Raw genomic sequence first — 17,273 nt, forward strand, 5'->3', positions numbered from 1 at the left:
GTGCGCCCTGTACAATCGGCAGCCCCGTCACGGTGGCCTGGGTCGGGGCTTGTTTCCTGTGTTTTCTGAAACTCTTAACAAAACACCCTGGCCCGTGACTCTTATCACCGAAGGTGTCTCTGAGGTTGTAATGCTGTGTTCTAATCGCATAATGAAGAGCCTAGCTGGTCTTCCCCGATTCGGAGGGAAAGAATTTGCTTTTTCAATTTACTCTTTAAGCTCCAACCCCACAAGCATGAAATACTAGTCACACATGTTAAAAAATACTGCTGTTTAATTTTCTAGTCATGTACTTTAAAAAAGCCGATACAATTAGATTTTTTCCCCCATCTTCTCAGATCTGCCCCTGAAACCACCCCAAAGCGATGCATCTTAATTCTCAGCGGAAAACCCGCTCAGAGGAAGCACATGAGGATTTGTCCCCCAGGGGTCACTGGGTGTCCAGACATGTGAACGAACCCTGTGATATTCATGGCTGACTCCGAGCCTTTACATTCTTTTTTCTATGAGGAACGATATGATTACGCGGCACTGAAAGCAATAAACGCAAAAGGCTTGACGACTTCTTTCTTTTTTGCCCTTCTAGCATATATTTCCATTCCCACTATTGTCTACATCAGCTGACCCATTTATACCCCTGTTGCTCATAATGAAAAATAGTTCTCTTGTCATTTGCTGACCCTTACATTTATGTACAAATGACAGACTGTAAAACTGCTGCAAACAAGACACACTGTTCATCGATACAATACGTTTCAACTGCAGGTATGTTGAGCACACGAGCTGTCACCGTATTGTATTAGAGACATTTTATTGAAAATGCGAAAATAGGAAATGTATCATAGCCTAAAATAAATTACATAACATATACAGTATATATTTATATCTTTAAAATATTTTTGTGTTTAGGTTCTTTCAGTCTAGGAATTTTGACTAAATCAAGAATTTAGTGAACTGTGTCCATATTTTTTTTTAAAGAAAAAACCCGCTTTCCAAAACTTAGAAAAATATACTGCACTGAATGGATTTCAAATGTGTCATTTCAGGGAATATCACATAGTGACTTTGCTGTCGTTTATAAAATGTCTTGCTTTCTCGTGTGGTGTGAGAGGGGAGTACAGAAGTACACTCGGAATTACCTGTGCCGCACGGTTAGGACCAGGTCATAACTCTACTTTCAAAGTGATGATACAGCAACCTGGCATTAGAATGCTAGATTATGACTTAAAGCTTCAGTTCACTTTAAAAACTAAAACGTAAAGTTAGAATGCTCCGTCCGTTTCCCTTGCTCTAGTGCCATCTTCAGGAAAGGTGGGTGGAAAAACAAGCCTTCAGGGAAAGTCATGCCCAAGGACGCGGCAACCCGGAGATGCGCTTCGGGACAACTTTAACAAGGTAGCCCACGTACGTACAGGACAGGGCCTGAAAGTGAGCGCGCACTCAAACCTAGGAAGAGGCGAGGTGAAGTGCTATCGTTTGCATGTGTCAGTTTCTGCCCCCAAGGCACCTCACACCTTCCCACGGGAGATTATTTCCGTCCGTCCACCTGTCCAGCGCGTTCACACGTCGCATCCACGGTGCGGTGCCTCTGAGCCACATCTCTTGACAGTCACGTTACTGGGAAGCCGACCAAAGAAAGCCGAGTTGTCACCTATTGGTTCTCAAGAGCGATGCAAGGGGACAGGGTCAGTCTGTGGCCCGCCGGGCGGTGGTGTCTGAGGGGCGATGGACGGCACAGCCGCGGTCCTTTGGTTCCAAGGGGAGACTGTCCGAGGGGGTGGGGAGGCAACGTGGGCTACGAGGCAGCTATGTCTTCGGGGTTCTCACGGAGCGGGGGCATGAAGTCAGTCGTTTGGTTTGTTTCCACAAAGCAACGGCGAGACCGTTCTGCAGGTCTTCACATCAGCGTGGGCATACCCAGTATGCCAGAGTGGCCGTGAAACCGTAAGATCAAGGCCTCTTTCATTACCCAAGCGAAAACCAAAGACGAAAGCGGAACAAAACACGACGGGAGACCGGATGACGCTTAAGTGTCATCTTGGCCGTCCCTGCAGCGCCCGGGCGCCCGCGCCTCATTCGCGCCCCTCCTGCATCTCCACGGCGTCCGTGCCCTCCTCTGCTGGAGGTACGTCCGTCATCGCCGAGTCCTCCCCGTCGGCGGCCGACTCGTTTTCCATCTTCTTTTTCTAGACCAAAGCAGACTCATCAGCGCGGGGCTGGGGCAGGGACGCAGCGCAGCAGAGCCAAGAGCAGGGGGAGGCCACGGGCTCTCCGGGGACCCCTCGCCGCGGACTGGGATCTCGTTTATGGCTGGGGCGACCTCGCCGAGGCTGCATCTTAGGCCAGCATGTTGCTTACAGGGGGGTTACTCGGGAGTGGACTGTGTGCCTGGCTCTTGCGTTAAGCATTCGGGGTGCGGGTGAGGGGTGGGCGGATCCTGTCTCCCACCTCCCGACCCGCCCATCAGCTGATGGAGACCTGCCTTTGCCCGAGGACGCCACTTCCCTGCAGCCCCTGCCAGCGGGGGGCTGTGCCCTCCCCTCCCCTCCCCTCCACGGCCGTACGCAGACCGTGCAGACTCTGTCTCCTACACCTGGGGAGTGCCAGGCAGGTGCGCGGTTCTGTCTCCATCTCTCACCTGTTTCCGATAGACGTAGCATGCTGCTATGGCGACCATGGTGGATTCTCCCACAAACCCCGCGAGGAGGGAGCCCACGCCCAGGGTGGCTCCGTGTACCCTGGGGATGAGCACACAAAGGCCATTTGTCTGTTAAAGCCCCACTGAGGCACAAAGAGAGTCAAAACCCAGCCAAAACCCAGGAGAGGTGTAGCCAACAGGGGGACCTGACGATCGCGTCCGAGATCTGCTGGTTAGGGCTGCAGCTAGTAAACGGGCCCCCTGCAGGGGGAGGGGCCTGGAACTCCGGCCCGGCAGCTCTCACTCCTGCGTCAGGTCTCAGCTCAGCATCTCCTGGGGGAGGCGCGCGGCTCCCGCTGTGAGCCCCCAGCATCCCGCCCGTCCTCTCTGCACGGTGAGGTTTCCCAAGCCGTGGGACGGACCATGCCCCTTCCCCAAGGGACCGGGAGCCCCTGAGGACCAGGGCGACGCCCTTGCTCCCTGGTGTTTTTCCCCTTCCTGTGCCTGCCACGCCGTGATAGACGCTCAATGCGGTTTGTGGACGGGCCTGACCCCGAAAGTACTTTTCTGGAATGGATCTCGACAGCCCCCCGCCTGGGCCTGGGCAGCGAACCAAGGCATCCCCCGGCATTTCTGACTCTAGCGTGCTTGGGGATTTCCCGGGCAAGAGCAGATGTCACCTTCTGGACAGAGCGCGTAAGCGGCAGCAGGACCTGCAGGACCCCCGACCACGTACCCCAGGTAGGGCAGGACCACGAGGCTGGTGATGAGCACGATGATCCGCAGCACCGAGCTGGGGGCCAGGACGAACGTCTTCTTCAGGGTCATCAGCCACCCGGTGAGATGGGCCCTCACGGTGACTGAGGGGAGAGCCGAGGACCCGTCAGCAACGCCCCGCTTCTCCCGTCCTGCTGCTTCCAACCCCCAGAGACCCCGCAGCGCATCCAGGGTCCCTCGCTGCCATTGCCCTGCGCTGGTCACCTCGTCTTCCCGCCGGGGCTGCAGAACCCCCGCCTCTGGGCCTGGGGGAGCCCCGTGCCCACCTCGGCTCCCTCGCTTCACAGCCTTAGTGTCCAGAGAGTGGGCTGTAGGCAGCCCCTTTCGCCGCCGTGACCTCCATCCCTGGGGCATAGGGCTGCTGCCGGTCCCTCCCCCCCCCCCCCCGCCCCCGCCTAGCCTCAAGCTCTGATCACACTGGTCTAGAAAACTCAGAGAGAAGCGGCAACTTGATGGTGATCCAGGTTGACTCTGGGAGGAGAGGAGCTGGACCAGAAGCTGGGTTTCCCAGCCCGCAGGCTGGGGGAGGAGCAGAGGCGGGAGGCATGGGTGAGGAAGAGGGACGGGCATCCCTTCCCTGTTTCCTCCCCAGCATCCTGACCACTGGTCCTCAGCTGGCTCCCTCGTTTTCATAAAGGCCTCACAACATGTTCCCGGTACCCTGTCTCCCCGGTACCCTGTCTCCCCACCCTGACTTGTGAGCTTCCGGAGGGCAGGCAGGGCACCAGCCCCAGCTCCAAGGAGGGGCTCCAAGGACAGTGCGTCAAGTATTGACAGGCTGGTTTGGGGCACAGACACCCTGGGCGACATTTAGGTTTGATCTGAAACTGGGTGGGGTTTGGGGAAGAGGGAGGCTTAGCCCTTCATCCCGTGTGGGCGGCAGCAGGCATAGGCCTATCGAGGGGGAGGAAGTGCTCAATTCCTGGGGTGAAAGCTCATGTCCAGGGTACCTCTGGAGGAAGAATCTGCAGTCTTCCTGGTCTGACGCCGGGCTCTGCCCGCCCCAGGTGGAAGCATTGAATTTTTGAGACACAGACAGACACTCACTTGTGTTTGGCCAAGGGAGAGGGTGAGGCCGCACGGGCGGGATGCTAACCTGATTGGCCCAAACCCAGCAGGTGGCGAAGACAGGTGGGGCCGGCTGTCTGCACGCCCCGGGGTCTGACAGGCGAGGAAAGACGAAAGGCGAGTCCCACCCCAGTCCTAGCTCTGGGACCTCCAGCGCCCGCTCAAGTCCAGACTGGGGAGTCAACGACACGTGCCTTGATCTCCACCAAGTGCAGCCTCTTCCAGGTGGCGCCAAAGCTTGGCTCCCCCGGTGACCCCCACCCCACCCCCAAGGACCAGAGGGCACCCCAAGAGTCTCCAGGGATGCCTGGCATCTCAGAGCAGGGGCAGCTCGTGGCCTGACTTGGGAACAGGCGCAGGGTGGCAGGTGTGCCATCGGCCCCGGCTTCGACCAGCTCCACGGCCCATTTCTGGCCTCGGCTCTGACTGGATTCTTCTTTTCTCCAGCGGTCCTTTTAGAGCCTTAAGACAGGCATAGATTTGTGTAGCCATCACCGCAGTGAAGACACAGAACTGTTCTGCTGCCCCTGGAACTTCTCATGCTATCCCTTTGGGCTCTTTTGACTGAGTTTGCAACCACTGTCCTTTAAGAAACAAATGACACCTGTTCGACTGGTTTCTCAAACTTTCAACTGACTGGATAATGTCTTCGCATCTTTTTAATCTACTGTGAAATTTGAAAACTTAAAAAAAAAATTTTTTTTGGGGGGGGACAGGACTGCAAACGTTTGCCAACAAAGAAGACTGAATCAGGCATGAGGGGAAATAGGAATTTTTCTTTCATTCTCTGTTTACCTGGAACCGGGAAGAAGGAGAAGATTCGCAAGGGAACGACGCAGAGTTCTGCGAAGGCGAAGTCCACGCCGATGATGTCTATCAAAATTTTCTCGGAAACGTTGGGAGTCCAGAACATCACAAAACAGAGCTGCGGGGAAGAAAGACGGGAAGCGAGGTTGTTAGAAAAAGGTGTACGTAAGTGAGATGGGAAGGCAGGTGTCACGTGATCCCCGAGGAGCTAGGAGAGAGGGTGAACCTGCCCGATCAGGGGACTGGCACATGGGTCCTCGAGCTGCCTCCGCCTTGCTCTGTTCTCACCTGACAACACAGGCCCTGGCCCATTCGCCACACCTGCCCCAAAGGGAGCTTGGCAGCGGGGCCCATGTGACAGGAGGGCATCTGAGCGGGTAGCCGGGCCAGTGTGGAAGGCTTATCTAGGCTGCTGGACAGCTCAGTTAGTTCAGGGTGAGCATGTCTATTCATGTAATTTTTACATTAATTTTAACCAAACAATAAAAAGTGACCTGAAAGCATTTGGACGCAGGCAGAATTGCATTGAACCGGATCTGGGAGTAGGAGAAAAGGCGAGGGCAGGTTGGGAGAAAGCTATTGCGGGGACCAGTTCTTAGAGGCCTGACTTTTTAAGCTTTGTGTGTGTATAACCGATTGAAAAGCTGAATTTAAAAATGTAATGCTATAACTTTGGAAGAGAATGTCAGAAAAATGCCAGTTGCATAAAACACTTCTCTCCCTTTCTTAAGATGTAAGTGATTCTTCTCTAAAATGAAAGTGAATGCATTATAAAATGAATTGCATTCGTGTAAAAACAGAACACTGAAGTTTTAGACTATAACGACCTTTAGGTTTTGGGTAAATTAAGTTTCATGGAATTAGGCTGGTCCTGTTTACTATGTCATGTTGAAATATGTTAAAAAAATACCTTGGAGGGTCCGTTATAAATACGTTTCACTTTTATAAATGCAATGGAACTTGTATTCTATCTTGTATTTTTCAGCATCTGGGAAGAGTAGCCCACTTGATTTTCGAAGATGACAGATGTACCATCATTTAACCCTACTGCCTGATGCAAGTACTTACACCCCATCTCTGACATGAAGGGAAAAATACTTCCTAAGATCTAGCAACTCGGAGCTCGGAGGCTGTATTACCTAGTGTCCTGGACAAGTAGCCCTGCCATCTTTTCTCACTGCAAAGCTGCCAGCCTGAAATGGTGGGCTGTCACTCACGCCTACGGCCCAGGAATAGTGGCAATTTCATGATACGTTCACAACGACACTGAGCACAGCACTGGGACACGGTTCAATTTCTTGACAAGTAGATTGATCATCCCTCCCTTCAAATATTTTCCACAGCAGTAAAGCTGTAAAGAATTAAGATAAGTGAGCATTGCCCCAACTCTGGACTTGATTGTGCATCAGGACTAATGGAGGATAAGCTATCCTGGGTTTCCTCTCTGGCTGGAGGGAGCTCTCTAGGCTGCGTTCTGCTAAAAAAAAATAAACAACTTAAGCTTCCAGGAAAACCATCGGCAGGCTTTCCTTATTTTGTAGCCAGTGATTATCTGAATGTGAGATAATGCCTCCTGTTGCAATCTCTCTGTGCCTTGCGAAATCGCCGTGAAGTGCCTTTTAAATGACCACAAACCGAGGAAAAAGGAGCGTGTAATTGCATGTCAGAGAGGAAGGTGCGAGCAGGCACCGGTGGCAAAGGTCAGTGCTCCCTCTGGCTTCTCTGCACAGATAATGGTCACCTGGAGGCTCTCCACTGCCCTGGAGGAGAAGGTCAGTAACCTTTGGAGGCGTCCAACCTGAGGACGCAAGATAGCAAGTGCACCCAAATTACTGGAGACACTGACATAAATATCGAGTAACCAGGGCGGGTGACTGCAGTTCTGGTCCCTTGAAAGCAAAACAGTAAGGCTCGGTGGATCTCTAATAGAGCTTCCCAGGAGGGAGGCTTGATATGTCATTTCTAAAAGTCGACAGTATGATTTAACTTGACACCACTAAGCCCCTCTGTTCTCCATCTGGTATCTGTCTGTGCCAAAGACACCCCACAGGCCCCTATCAAGGCCACGGGCCACCGAGGTGCTTCTTCTCGGGTTTTCAGCCCCACACACCTGCAGCCTAGATTGGGTCTTTCTAGATCGGTGTCACTGAATGCTCTCAGTCTAGTCCGGGGCTTCAGCAATCACAGGTTTAAAGGGAAGCAATGCCACATGGATCGACACTTCCTTTCTTTTTCTCCCTGAAGTCTCTGAATTGGACCCTTTGCCTTTGCTATACTTCCAGTATGAAAATGCTCCTTACCTTCCAGCACGTTCTTTAAAAAAAAGTGACTTATTTCCAGCATCGCCCAGAAAGAAATACATGCAACTCAGAAGTAGGATTGGTTGGTTAAAAGCTACAATCCCTATATGCAGATCAAATTTTTCCAAGAAACATACTGACCCCTAGCATCATCATCAGATGAGATTTAACCAGTCTGTTTCAGAAAACAAGACGCTCTAGAAGCTAACCTAACAAAGAATATTTCAGGAAAAGTGTCTTTCTGAGGAGTTCACCCAGAGTAGTCTTGACTTAGAACATGCCCTCCTAGTTGACCAGGACATGCCGTTTTCCTCAAATATTTGCAGAGCCTAATGACATTGACTTTTCCACACCAGAACGCAAACCTCATGAGCTACTGACAGTGAACATGACTTGTTCCTGGGAGTAGCTGCAGGCTTGGGTTTTCTGCCGCTGAGCTTGCTGTCAACATTATCTCATGAGGAAGCAGCCAGCGAAGCACAACCACCCACTCCATGCCCCGATCTTGGTGCTTCTATTTATTCTCCAAAAAGGAACCAGGGGTCCTTGCAGAAATGGCTCACTCTAGGACTAGGGTGGGAACTATACAAGACCGTCAGCCTGGAACGATACATCGAAGGACACGGGAGTCCAGAAGAGAGAGCTCCCGCTGGCAAAGCTGGAGGAATCTGAGCAACAAAAAATGATGTAGTATTGAATTATGAGCCACAGCACAGAGCAAATACCCATGAGTCTATACTGATATATATAAACAGATAGGAATAGAATACTCCCCCCTTAGGGAGGTGGAGGCGTAGCTCCCCACTCCTGGAGTGTGGGCTGATCACAGTAACTTCCTTCCAAAGAAGGACAAGATGGAAAAGGGGAAAACAACCTTCACGGTGGAGAAACCTGGCAAACATAATGGGCCAGGTGATCAAGGTAACATCATCAGTGATGTCATGTTGAGAGCATGTTCTCTTGAGGAGATGTGATGAGAACGGCCCTTTAACTATGTGGTTTTCCTCCTGAAAGCCCATATGCCCAGTCTAACCATGAGAAAAACCCCAGACAAACCCAAATTGAGTGACATTCTACATAGTGCCTCACCAGTATTCCTCGAAACTGACAAGGCCACAAAGACAAGCAGAGTCTGAGAAACTCTCACAGACCAGAGAAGGCTAAGGAGACAAGATGACAAACTGTAACGTGGTAGCACGGATGGGATCCTAGAACAGAGAAAGGACACGAGGAAAACGCTCATGAAATCTGAATGAACTGTGGAGTTTAGTTCACAATAACGTACTGGGGTTGGTTCCTTATTTGTGACAAATGTACCACAGAGGGGTAAGATGGAGTGTGGGGTGAAGGGTCCGTGCTATCTTCACAATGCTTCTGTAAATCTAAAATAATTCTAAAACCAAAAGGTTAAAAAAAAAAAAAAAAAGAAGACCCATGACCCACTCCTCTTTTATTTGACAGACTGTGACTCTTTTTCTGAGGTCCAGGCACTGACCATGAAATTTTTACTTTGAATTTTGAGATACTTATTTGTTTTTCTTTTTCTTTCTTTCTTTTTTTTAAGAATCAGTGACTTGTTTGCTTGCATCATTTTAATCCATTTCTTGGGAAGATTCGGCACCTATGTCTATGACAACAATGACGGGGATATTAAAATAGCAAACACTATGTAGCACTTCTTATGGGCCGGGAACCGGAAGAAATGCTTTGTACACACTAAATCATTTCATCTTTACTTTCCTATGAGAGCTGTACTATTACTACCCACTTTACAGATGAAGAGACCAGGCACATAAAGTTTTCTTCACCTGCTCAAGACCACACAGCTAGCAAGTGGCCCAAACAGGACCCCTGCCTCTCTGGTTAAGCCCCCAAACATGTGATTAGCATGTCAGTGTCGTGGGCATGATTCCAGAGTAATTTTCAGGACGGGATCACTGCCACCTACCATCACAGACAAATTACAAATGTACATGATGATGAATGCACGTTGATTCATTCACAACATTTATCTGCCCCAGTGCAGCTGGAGAATACCTGAGCTCCCCTGTGTATCTTTGTGGGGATAGAGGTATGGGTCTTATACCTGCAGCAGATCACAGTTTCCAGGTTGGGAGAGACAAGCGTGGTTTCTCCAATCTCAGATTCTCATGCATCCCTCTAGGGGTCTCCCCATTTGAACCCCTACCCTAGCTACTGATGAAAACAGAATCTACTTGAACTATTTACATTGTTTTTGAAAGTTTAGGTAAATGAGAGTATCATGTTATTTAGTACATTTATTAATAACATTTCTCCATCTATTCTTATTTACCCAGTGCATTATTCACCTATCTAGTCTAGATGAATTTTTGTTTGTTCTTCTTTCTCTAGTTCCTTTAGGTGTAAGTTTAGGTTGTTTATTTGAGATGTTTCTTGTTTCTTGAGGTAGGCTTGTATTGCTATAAACTTCCCTTAGAACTGCTTTTGCTGCATCCCATAGGTTTTGGATCGTCGTGTTTTCATTGTCATTTGTCTGTAGGCATTTTTTGATTTCCTCTTTGATTTCTTCAGTGATCTCTTGGTTATTTAGTAACATACTGTTTAGCCTCCATGTGTTTGTGTTTCTTACATTTTTTTCCTTGTAATTTATTTCTAATCTCATAGTGTTGTGGTCGGAAAAGATGCTTGATATGATTTCAGTTTTCTTAAATTTACCGAGGCTTGATTTGTGACCCAAGATGTGATCTATCCTGGAGAATGTTCCGTGTGGACTTGAGAAGAAAGTGTAATCTGCTGTTTTCAGATGGAATGTCCTATAAATATCAATTAAACCTACCTGGTCTATTGTGTCATTTAAAGCTTGTGTTTCCTTATTAATTTTCTGCCTGGATGATCTGTCCATTGGTGTGAGGGGTTAAAGTCCCCACTATTATTGTGTTACTGCCCATTTCCTCTTTTATAGCTGTTAGCATTTGTCTTATGTATTGAGGTGCTCCTATGTTGGGTGCATATATATTTATAACTGTTATATCTTCTTCTTGGATTGATCCTTTGATCATTATGTAGTGGCCTTCCTTGTCTCTTGTAACATTCTTTATTTTAAAGTCTATTTTATCTGATATGAATAATGCTACTCCAGCTTTCTTTTGATTTCCATTTGCATGGAATATCTTTTTCCATCCCCTCCCTTTCAGTCTGTATGTGTCCCTAGGTCTGAAGTGGGTCTCTTGTAGACAGCATATATATGGGTCTTGTTTTTGTATCCATTCAGCAAGCCTGTGTCTTTTGGTTGGAGCATTTAATAAATTCACGTTTTTTGTTTTTGTGTTTGCGGTACGCGGGCCTCTCACTGTTGTGGCCTCTCCCGTTGTGGAGCACAGGCTCCGGACACGCAGGCCCAGCAGCCATGGCTCACGGGCCCAGCCGCTCCACGGTATGTGGGATCCTCCCAGACTGGGGCACGAACCCGTGTCCCCTGCATTGGCAGGCGGACTCTCAACCACTCTGCCACCAGGGAAGCCCAATAAATTCACGTTTAAGGTAATTATCGATATGCATGTTCCTAGGACCATTTTCTTAATTGTTTTGGGTTTGTTTTTGTAGGTCCATTTCTTCTCTTGTGTTTCCCACTTAGAGAAGTTCCTTTAGCATTTGTTGTAGAGCTGGTTTGTTGGAGCTGAATTCTCTTAGCTTTTGCCTGTCTGTAAAGCTTTTGATTTCTCCGTCAAATCTGAATGAGACACTTGACAGGTAGAGTAATCTTGTAGGTTGTTCCCTTTCATCACTTTAAGTATATCATGCCACTCCCTTCTGGCTTGTAGAGTTTCTGCTGAGAAATCAGCTGTTACCCTTATGGGAGTTCCCTTGTATGTTATTTGTCATTTTTCCCTTGTTGCTTTTAATAAATTTTCTTTGTCTTTAACTTTTGTCAATTTGATTACTATGTGTCTCGGCATGTTTCTCCTTGGGTTTATCCTTTATGGGACTCGCTGGGCTTCCTGGACTTGGGTAGCTGCTTCCTTTCCCATGTTAGGGAAGTTTTCGACTATAATCTCTTCAAATATTTTCTCTGGTCCTTTCTCTCTCTCTTCTTCTGGGACCCCTATAATGCGAATGTTGGTGCATTTCATGTTGCCCCAGAGGTCTCTTATGCTGTCTTCGTTTCTTTTCATTCTTTTTTGTTTATTCTGTTCCACAGCAGTGAATCCCACCATTCTGTCTTCCAGGTCACTTATCCGTTCTTCTGCCTCACTTATTCTGCTATTGATTCCTTCTAATGTAGTTTTCATTTCAGTTATTGTATTGTTCATCTCTGTTTGTTTGTTCTTTAATTCTTCTAGGTCTTTGTTAAACAGTTCTTGCATCTTCTTGATCTTTGCCTCCATTCTTTTTCCGAGGTCCTGGATGGTCTTCACTATCAATATTCTGAATTCTTTTTCTGGAAGGTTGCCTATCTCCACTTCACTTATTTGTTTTTCTGAGGTTTCATCTTGTTCCTTCATCTGGTACACAGTCCTCTGCCTTTTCATTTTGTCTTTCTGTGAATGTGGTTTTCGTTCCACAGTCTGCAGGATGGTAGTTCTTCATCTGCTTCTGCTGTCTCGAGATACCTATTTGTATTTCAAGATACATTCATCTCGAGTAGAGTGCAGACCACTCCAGACAAACCTTCTGTCTCCATGATCATTGGCTTCTTTTTAAAAAAAAAAATCACGTTAGCCTGTGTAGAAACTAACCAAAGGGCTGCAGCCCTTTTATTCACAAGCTTAACATGAAGTTTCTGGTCAGCATATGTGTCACGGTCACATTTCTAATGAGGGTTTGGTTGGGCAAATCAATGAGTCATCTACCATCTCCCTTAGAAGCAATCTGGTAGCAGGCTTCGGCTGTATATAGTTGTTCTATATTGGGGGCAGTATTTAACCCTTCACTTCTAAATCCATGCAGTAGTCAGCTAAGTTCTGACACAGTTTTACCATGTATTGAGATTCCCAAATAGGATTAGAGTGTTCAGCAAGGATGAAGGAAGCCCCAAAACTTACAGAAATAACACTTCTGGGCCTAAGATCTTACAGTCTGAATCAATGTGACTAGAACCACACCACAGGCATCTTTCCCAAGACCTTCCTCATCCACAGAGTCAGTCCCTGACTTGCCCTGGGACTGAGTCTCTTTCCCAAGGACTTGGGATTGGAATTTGAAGAAGCTAATTGTCTCCGTCAGCATTTGAACTCAGAGAACTTAGAAACCCAGCCACAGTGAGACAGCTGTTCCCATGCATCCTGAGAGGACTCCATTCCACGAAGGAACACTGCCAAGAACTCAGGTTTTGACTTAATTTCCAGAAGCTGTTGACCACGCTTTTGAGGAACTCACAAAGCTGTCTCCATTACCCTGAACAATCAGCATTAGCATCAAGTCAGACATTCTGAACCCCTGCGTTTAGAAGAAGTGAAATACATGCAGCTGTTCTGAATTAAAATAGCCGGCCCTGGGCATCAGTCTTATTTGGAGGTTTTACTTAGAAAGAAGGGATCAACTTATGTTTAATTGGGGTTAAGTCTCCACTGGGTAAACCAGTGGTAACCCTCAACAATGCCGCCCACAAAGCGGTGGGTACAGGCTAGGCTCTGGACGGTGTGCTTGATGAGTGAGTTGACTTACATTCTGGTGCCAGCTCCTCAGTGCACCTCAGATGACCAGACCGCCAGCACACCTGGGGACCCAGGCTGAGGAGCCCAGGATCTGCACAAAATGCTCCCACCAGTGCCGGGCACGGCGAATGTGATCAACCTCAGCTATCATCACTGTAAAAGGTTTCCTGGAACCGCAATAAAATACCAACGGTGGGGTCATCTGCAGGTGTTGAGATTAGGGTTGATTTTATTTCCTCTTTGTACTTTTCCCTGTTTTACCACAAAGAGCGGGTCTTCTTTCTTCTGGTTCAGAAAATAATTTAGAATAAAAAGGGCCCCGTGAGTCTGTCTTCACAGATAAAGTCAACCTTCGTACGTGCCGATGACAGGGATGAAGCAGTCTTGCTTCAGAACGAGGGGCGGCTTTCAGAGGTGTCCGCCGGCTCGGTTTTCAAACCGCATCTAATGTCACTCCAGGCAGAAGGCACCCTGACTCGATCTACTTGAGGGTTGAGGTTGGAGGCAAAAGAAGGCGGACTCGATAGGACGCACACACGCCTACCTCGCTTGAGTTTTCAGAGACCCGGGAATGCCATTTGGCCTTTTGGTTCTTAGCGTCACGACATTGCGCTGTCTGCACATGTGTGGTGGGAGTGGAGGAGGGTAGGGGTGGGGCAGGGGCATTTCCTGAAGGGTTTTGCAGGTCATGGTTGTGACTCTGGGAGCCTCGGGACTTTGTGGACTGGAGGAGTGACGCTATCGGACTGCTGTTTTGACAGGCTCTCCCAGGGCCGTGTGAGAACAGACTGTGGAGGTCGGGGGAGCCCTGTGGAGGAGCGGCTGCTGCAACAATCCAGGTGAGAGATGGCCTCGGACCAGGAGGTGAGAAACGCTCAAACCTGGAGGCGCCTGGAGTTAGGGTTCCAAGAGTGTGCTGAGGTGTCCCTGTGCAGTGTGAGAGGGTGTGATGTGACGTGACTGAGCAAGCATCACTCTCCTTCAGGCTGGAGGCCTGGCTGCCCACGGGGGGGGGGCCCCCCGGCCTGCGCTCTCCACAGTTACTCTCCTTGCTGGCGGCTGCCTGAACTAGATGGGGCTGTTTCTAAGAGCTTTCCTAGTGCCATCGGTGAGCTCGTGAGAAGTCACCACATCCCCAGCGGAACGACAGCATTTCATCAGGACTGACTCTTCAGAACCAGGGTGAGTCCCAGTGTTGAGGGGAAAAAAGTGCTGTTTTACTAGTGTGGAAATGCTCAAGCAGACCATGTGTGAAAAGGCTGACAAACCCAATTTCTGGGGAGCAGCATTAAAGGGGGTGACAGGAGCAAGCCTGTAGTAACCTCCAGAGGGAACGGGCTGCTGCCCCTCGGAGCTGCCGATCGGGGACCGCTGACCCATCCTCTGAAGGGGTGAACAGCCACACGGGCATGAAAGCGAAGGGGCAGCACGGGAGGAGGCGACAGAGAAAAGCACTTCCGGGCGGGACAGAGTCATGGGTAGCACAGTGAGAATTACAACAGTGTACAGTGAAGAGATACATAAAAAGGGTGACTTCTGATGTAAGGTCAGGCCAGCAAAAGTTTCAGTAGGCTGAGACAGATGGAGTAAACCACCTCTATTACTGAGAGAAACAGAGCTCGGTTTTCGGTTAAGCTAGGGAGCGTGGCAAAGCCTGGTACCGAGTATTTAGGTACCGCCTAATGTTCTCCGCGTGTCTTGTTGACAGTTACAATTATTATAAACATCTACCTGGAATATTTTCATAGGGGAGTTGACGTAACCATGAACGGTTACAGCACATTTTTGATAAAATATTATATTAACATTTTCAGATGTAATTTTAAAAATCAGCTTAAGAATATGAAAACTAAGTCACCCCTGTTATCATTTAGATTCAATGAAATTGCCGTATACACACTTAAGAGCAGTTGGTGCATTTTTCCCATGTAAGATGACTGAATTCTTGGTAAGAAACAAAGGGTTGATTGAAAGAAACAACACACTTCAAACAGCAGGGGGCGCCATGCACCAAGGCCGCAGGTGGCACTCCAGTTGTGAACTCCCGCCCATCCCATCTATATCTGCAGAATGGTAATTCTTTCCTTACCTGATCTGAAGAATATTTAGGAAGTTCCAACCTTAGCTTATGTTTAGCCTTTACTTTTTTTGACTGCTAGTAGTCAAACTGGAACTTGCTAGAGGCTGCGTGTGTTGGGCGGGGTATAGAGAGTGGTTATTTAATGGGTAGAGAGTTTCCGTTTCGCAAGTTGAAGAGTTCTGGGGATGGATGGTGAGGACAGGAGCACAATATAAATGTGCTGAACTGTACACTTACACACGGTTCAGGTGCTAAGTTATATGTGCGGGGCATTTTAGCACAATTTAAAAAAATAAAAAAGATTGGGGCTTCCCTGGTGGCCCAGCGGTTGAGAGTCCGCCTGCCGATGCAGGGGACGCGGGTTCGTGCCCCGGTCCGGGAAGATCCCACATGCCGCGGAGCGGCTGGGCCCGTGAGCCATGGCCGCTGAGCCTGCGCATCCGGAGCCTGTGCCCCGCAACGGGAGAGGCTGCAGCAGTGACAGGCCCACGTACCGCAAAAAAAAAAGAAAGGAACCTGCTTATAACAACACAATATGCACGTGCATTTGCTAATTGCTTTAAGAATTGCACGTGTGCACTGTTGGTGGGAATGTAAATTGGTGCAGCTACTATGGAGAACAGTATGGAGATTCCTCAAGAAACTAAAAATAGAGTTGCCACATGATCCAGCAATCCCACTCCTGGGCACATATCCAGACAAAACTATAATTTGAAAAGATACATGCACCCCAATGTTCATAACAGCAGTATTTGCAATAGCCAGGTCATGGAAACAACCTAAATGTCCATCGACAGATGAATGGATAAAGAAGATGTGGCACATATATACAATGGAATATTACTCAGCTATAAAAAAGAATGAAGTAATGCCATTTGCAGCAACATGGATGGACCTAGAGATGATCAGACTAAGTGAAGTAAGTCAGAAAGAGAAAGACAAATACCTTATGATATCACTTATATGTGGAATCTAAAGTATGACACAAATGCACTTATCTACGAAACAGAATCAGACTCACAGACGTAGAGAACAGGCTTGTGATTGCCAAGGCAGGGCCAGTGGGAGGAGGGATGGATTGGGAGTTTGGGATTAGCAGATGCAAATGATTAACATCATTTATAGAATGGATAAGCAACAAGGTCCTACTGTGTAGCACAGGGAACTATATTCAATATCCTGTGATAAACCATAATGGAAAAGAACATAAAAAAGAATGTATATATAGGTATAACTGAATCACTTTGCTATAGAGTAGAAATCAACACATTATAAATCAACTATACTTCAATAAAATAACTTAAAAAAAGGAACGCACCTGTGGATTTGTACTGTCACTCTGTTATGAGGTAGAGAGTTGGGGACCAGTCTCAATTGTTTTAATCTGCCCTGAACAAACCAATCGAACCCTCAAATCTACAATATATGATGACTTAAAACGCAAATGCTGGATGACTGAAGTTTTGGGGAGAAGTGTGAAGGGGGGCGGAGGCTCAGTGGGAAGGAACTAACTCTTATCAATTATTTACTATATGCCAAGGGCCTTCCATAGGCTATGTCATTTAATCCTTAACCCAGTCCCAGGGTCATGGCTTTGCTTTGGGTCCTCTATTAAGGACAGCAGGACCCAGAGGGGCTGTGTGACTTTCCCCAGGTCAGCCCATTTGCAAAGGGCAGGGCCAGGATTTCAACCCCGGCCTTGGGGACTCAGAAGCCTTGCTCCCCCCATGTCTCTGGGAAGTCTAAATGTGCCCAGCTGGCCCAATGGTTCACGGTACACAGATAGCGTGAGGGATGCCAAATGAGAAAGTCTTAAATTCAGCATCCTTGGTCCTTTTCCTTCCCCCACGCACAAGAGGTCCTTTTCTTCTCCCGGATAATGCGAACAATGAGAAGGCGGTCTCGGGGCACGGGGGTAGGGCAGCCCAGCAGAAACAAAGGCTCAAACAGGCCGTCCTTGTGGGAGA

The 17,273-nt window shown here is 48.3% G+C and overlaps 1 protein-coding gene across 1 annotated transcript in view; it reads right to left on the bottom strand.

The window, feature by feature from the left end:
- Positions 1-252: 252 nt before the first annotated feature.
- Positions 253-17,273, bottom strand: part of ANKH (ANKH inorganic pyrophosphate transport regulator) — a 141,593-nt gene continuing 124,572 nt past the window's right edge. The window contains exons 9-12 of the mRNA XM_019951048.3: positions 5,279-5,408; positions 3,375-3,498; positions 2,639-2,738; positions 253-2,186 (exon numbers count right to left, since the gene is read on the bottom strand). Coding sequence (XP_019806607.1) covers positions 2,073-2,186; positions 2,639-2,738; positions 3,375-3,498; positions 5,279-5,408 — 468 coding nt within the window. The 3' untranslated portion in view covers positions 253-2,072. The remainder of the gene's footprint in view (positions 2,187-2,638; positions 2,739-3,374; positions 3,499-5,278; positions 5,409-17,273) is intronic.

The sequence above is a fragment of the Tursiops truncatus genome, chromosome 3 (genome assembly GCF_011762595.2).
Source record: "Tursiops truncatus isolate mTurTru1 chromosome 3, mTurTru1.mat.Y, whole genome shotgun sequence".
Taxonomy (NCBI): domain Eukaryota; kingdom Metazoa; phylum Chordata; class Mammalia; order Artiodactyla; family Delphinidae; genus Tursiops; species Tursiops truncatus.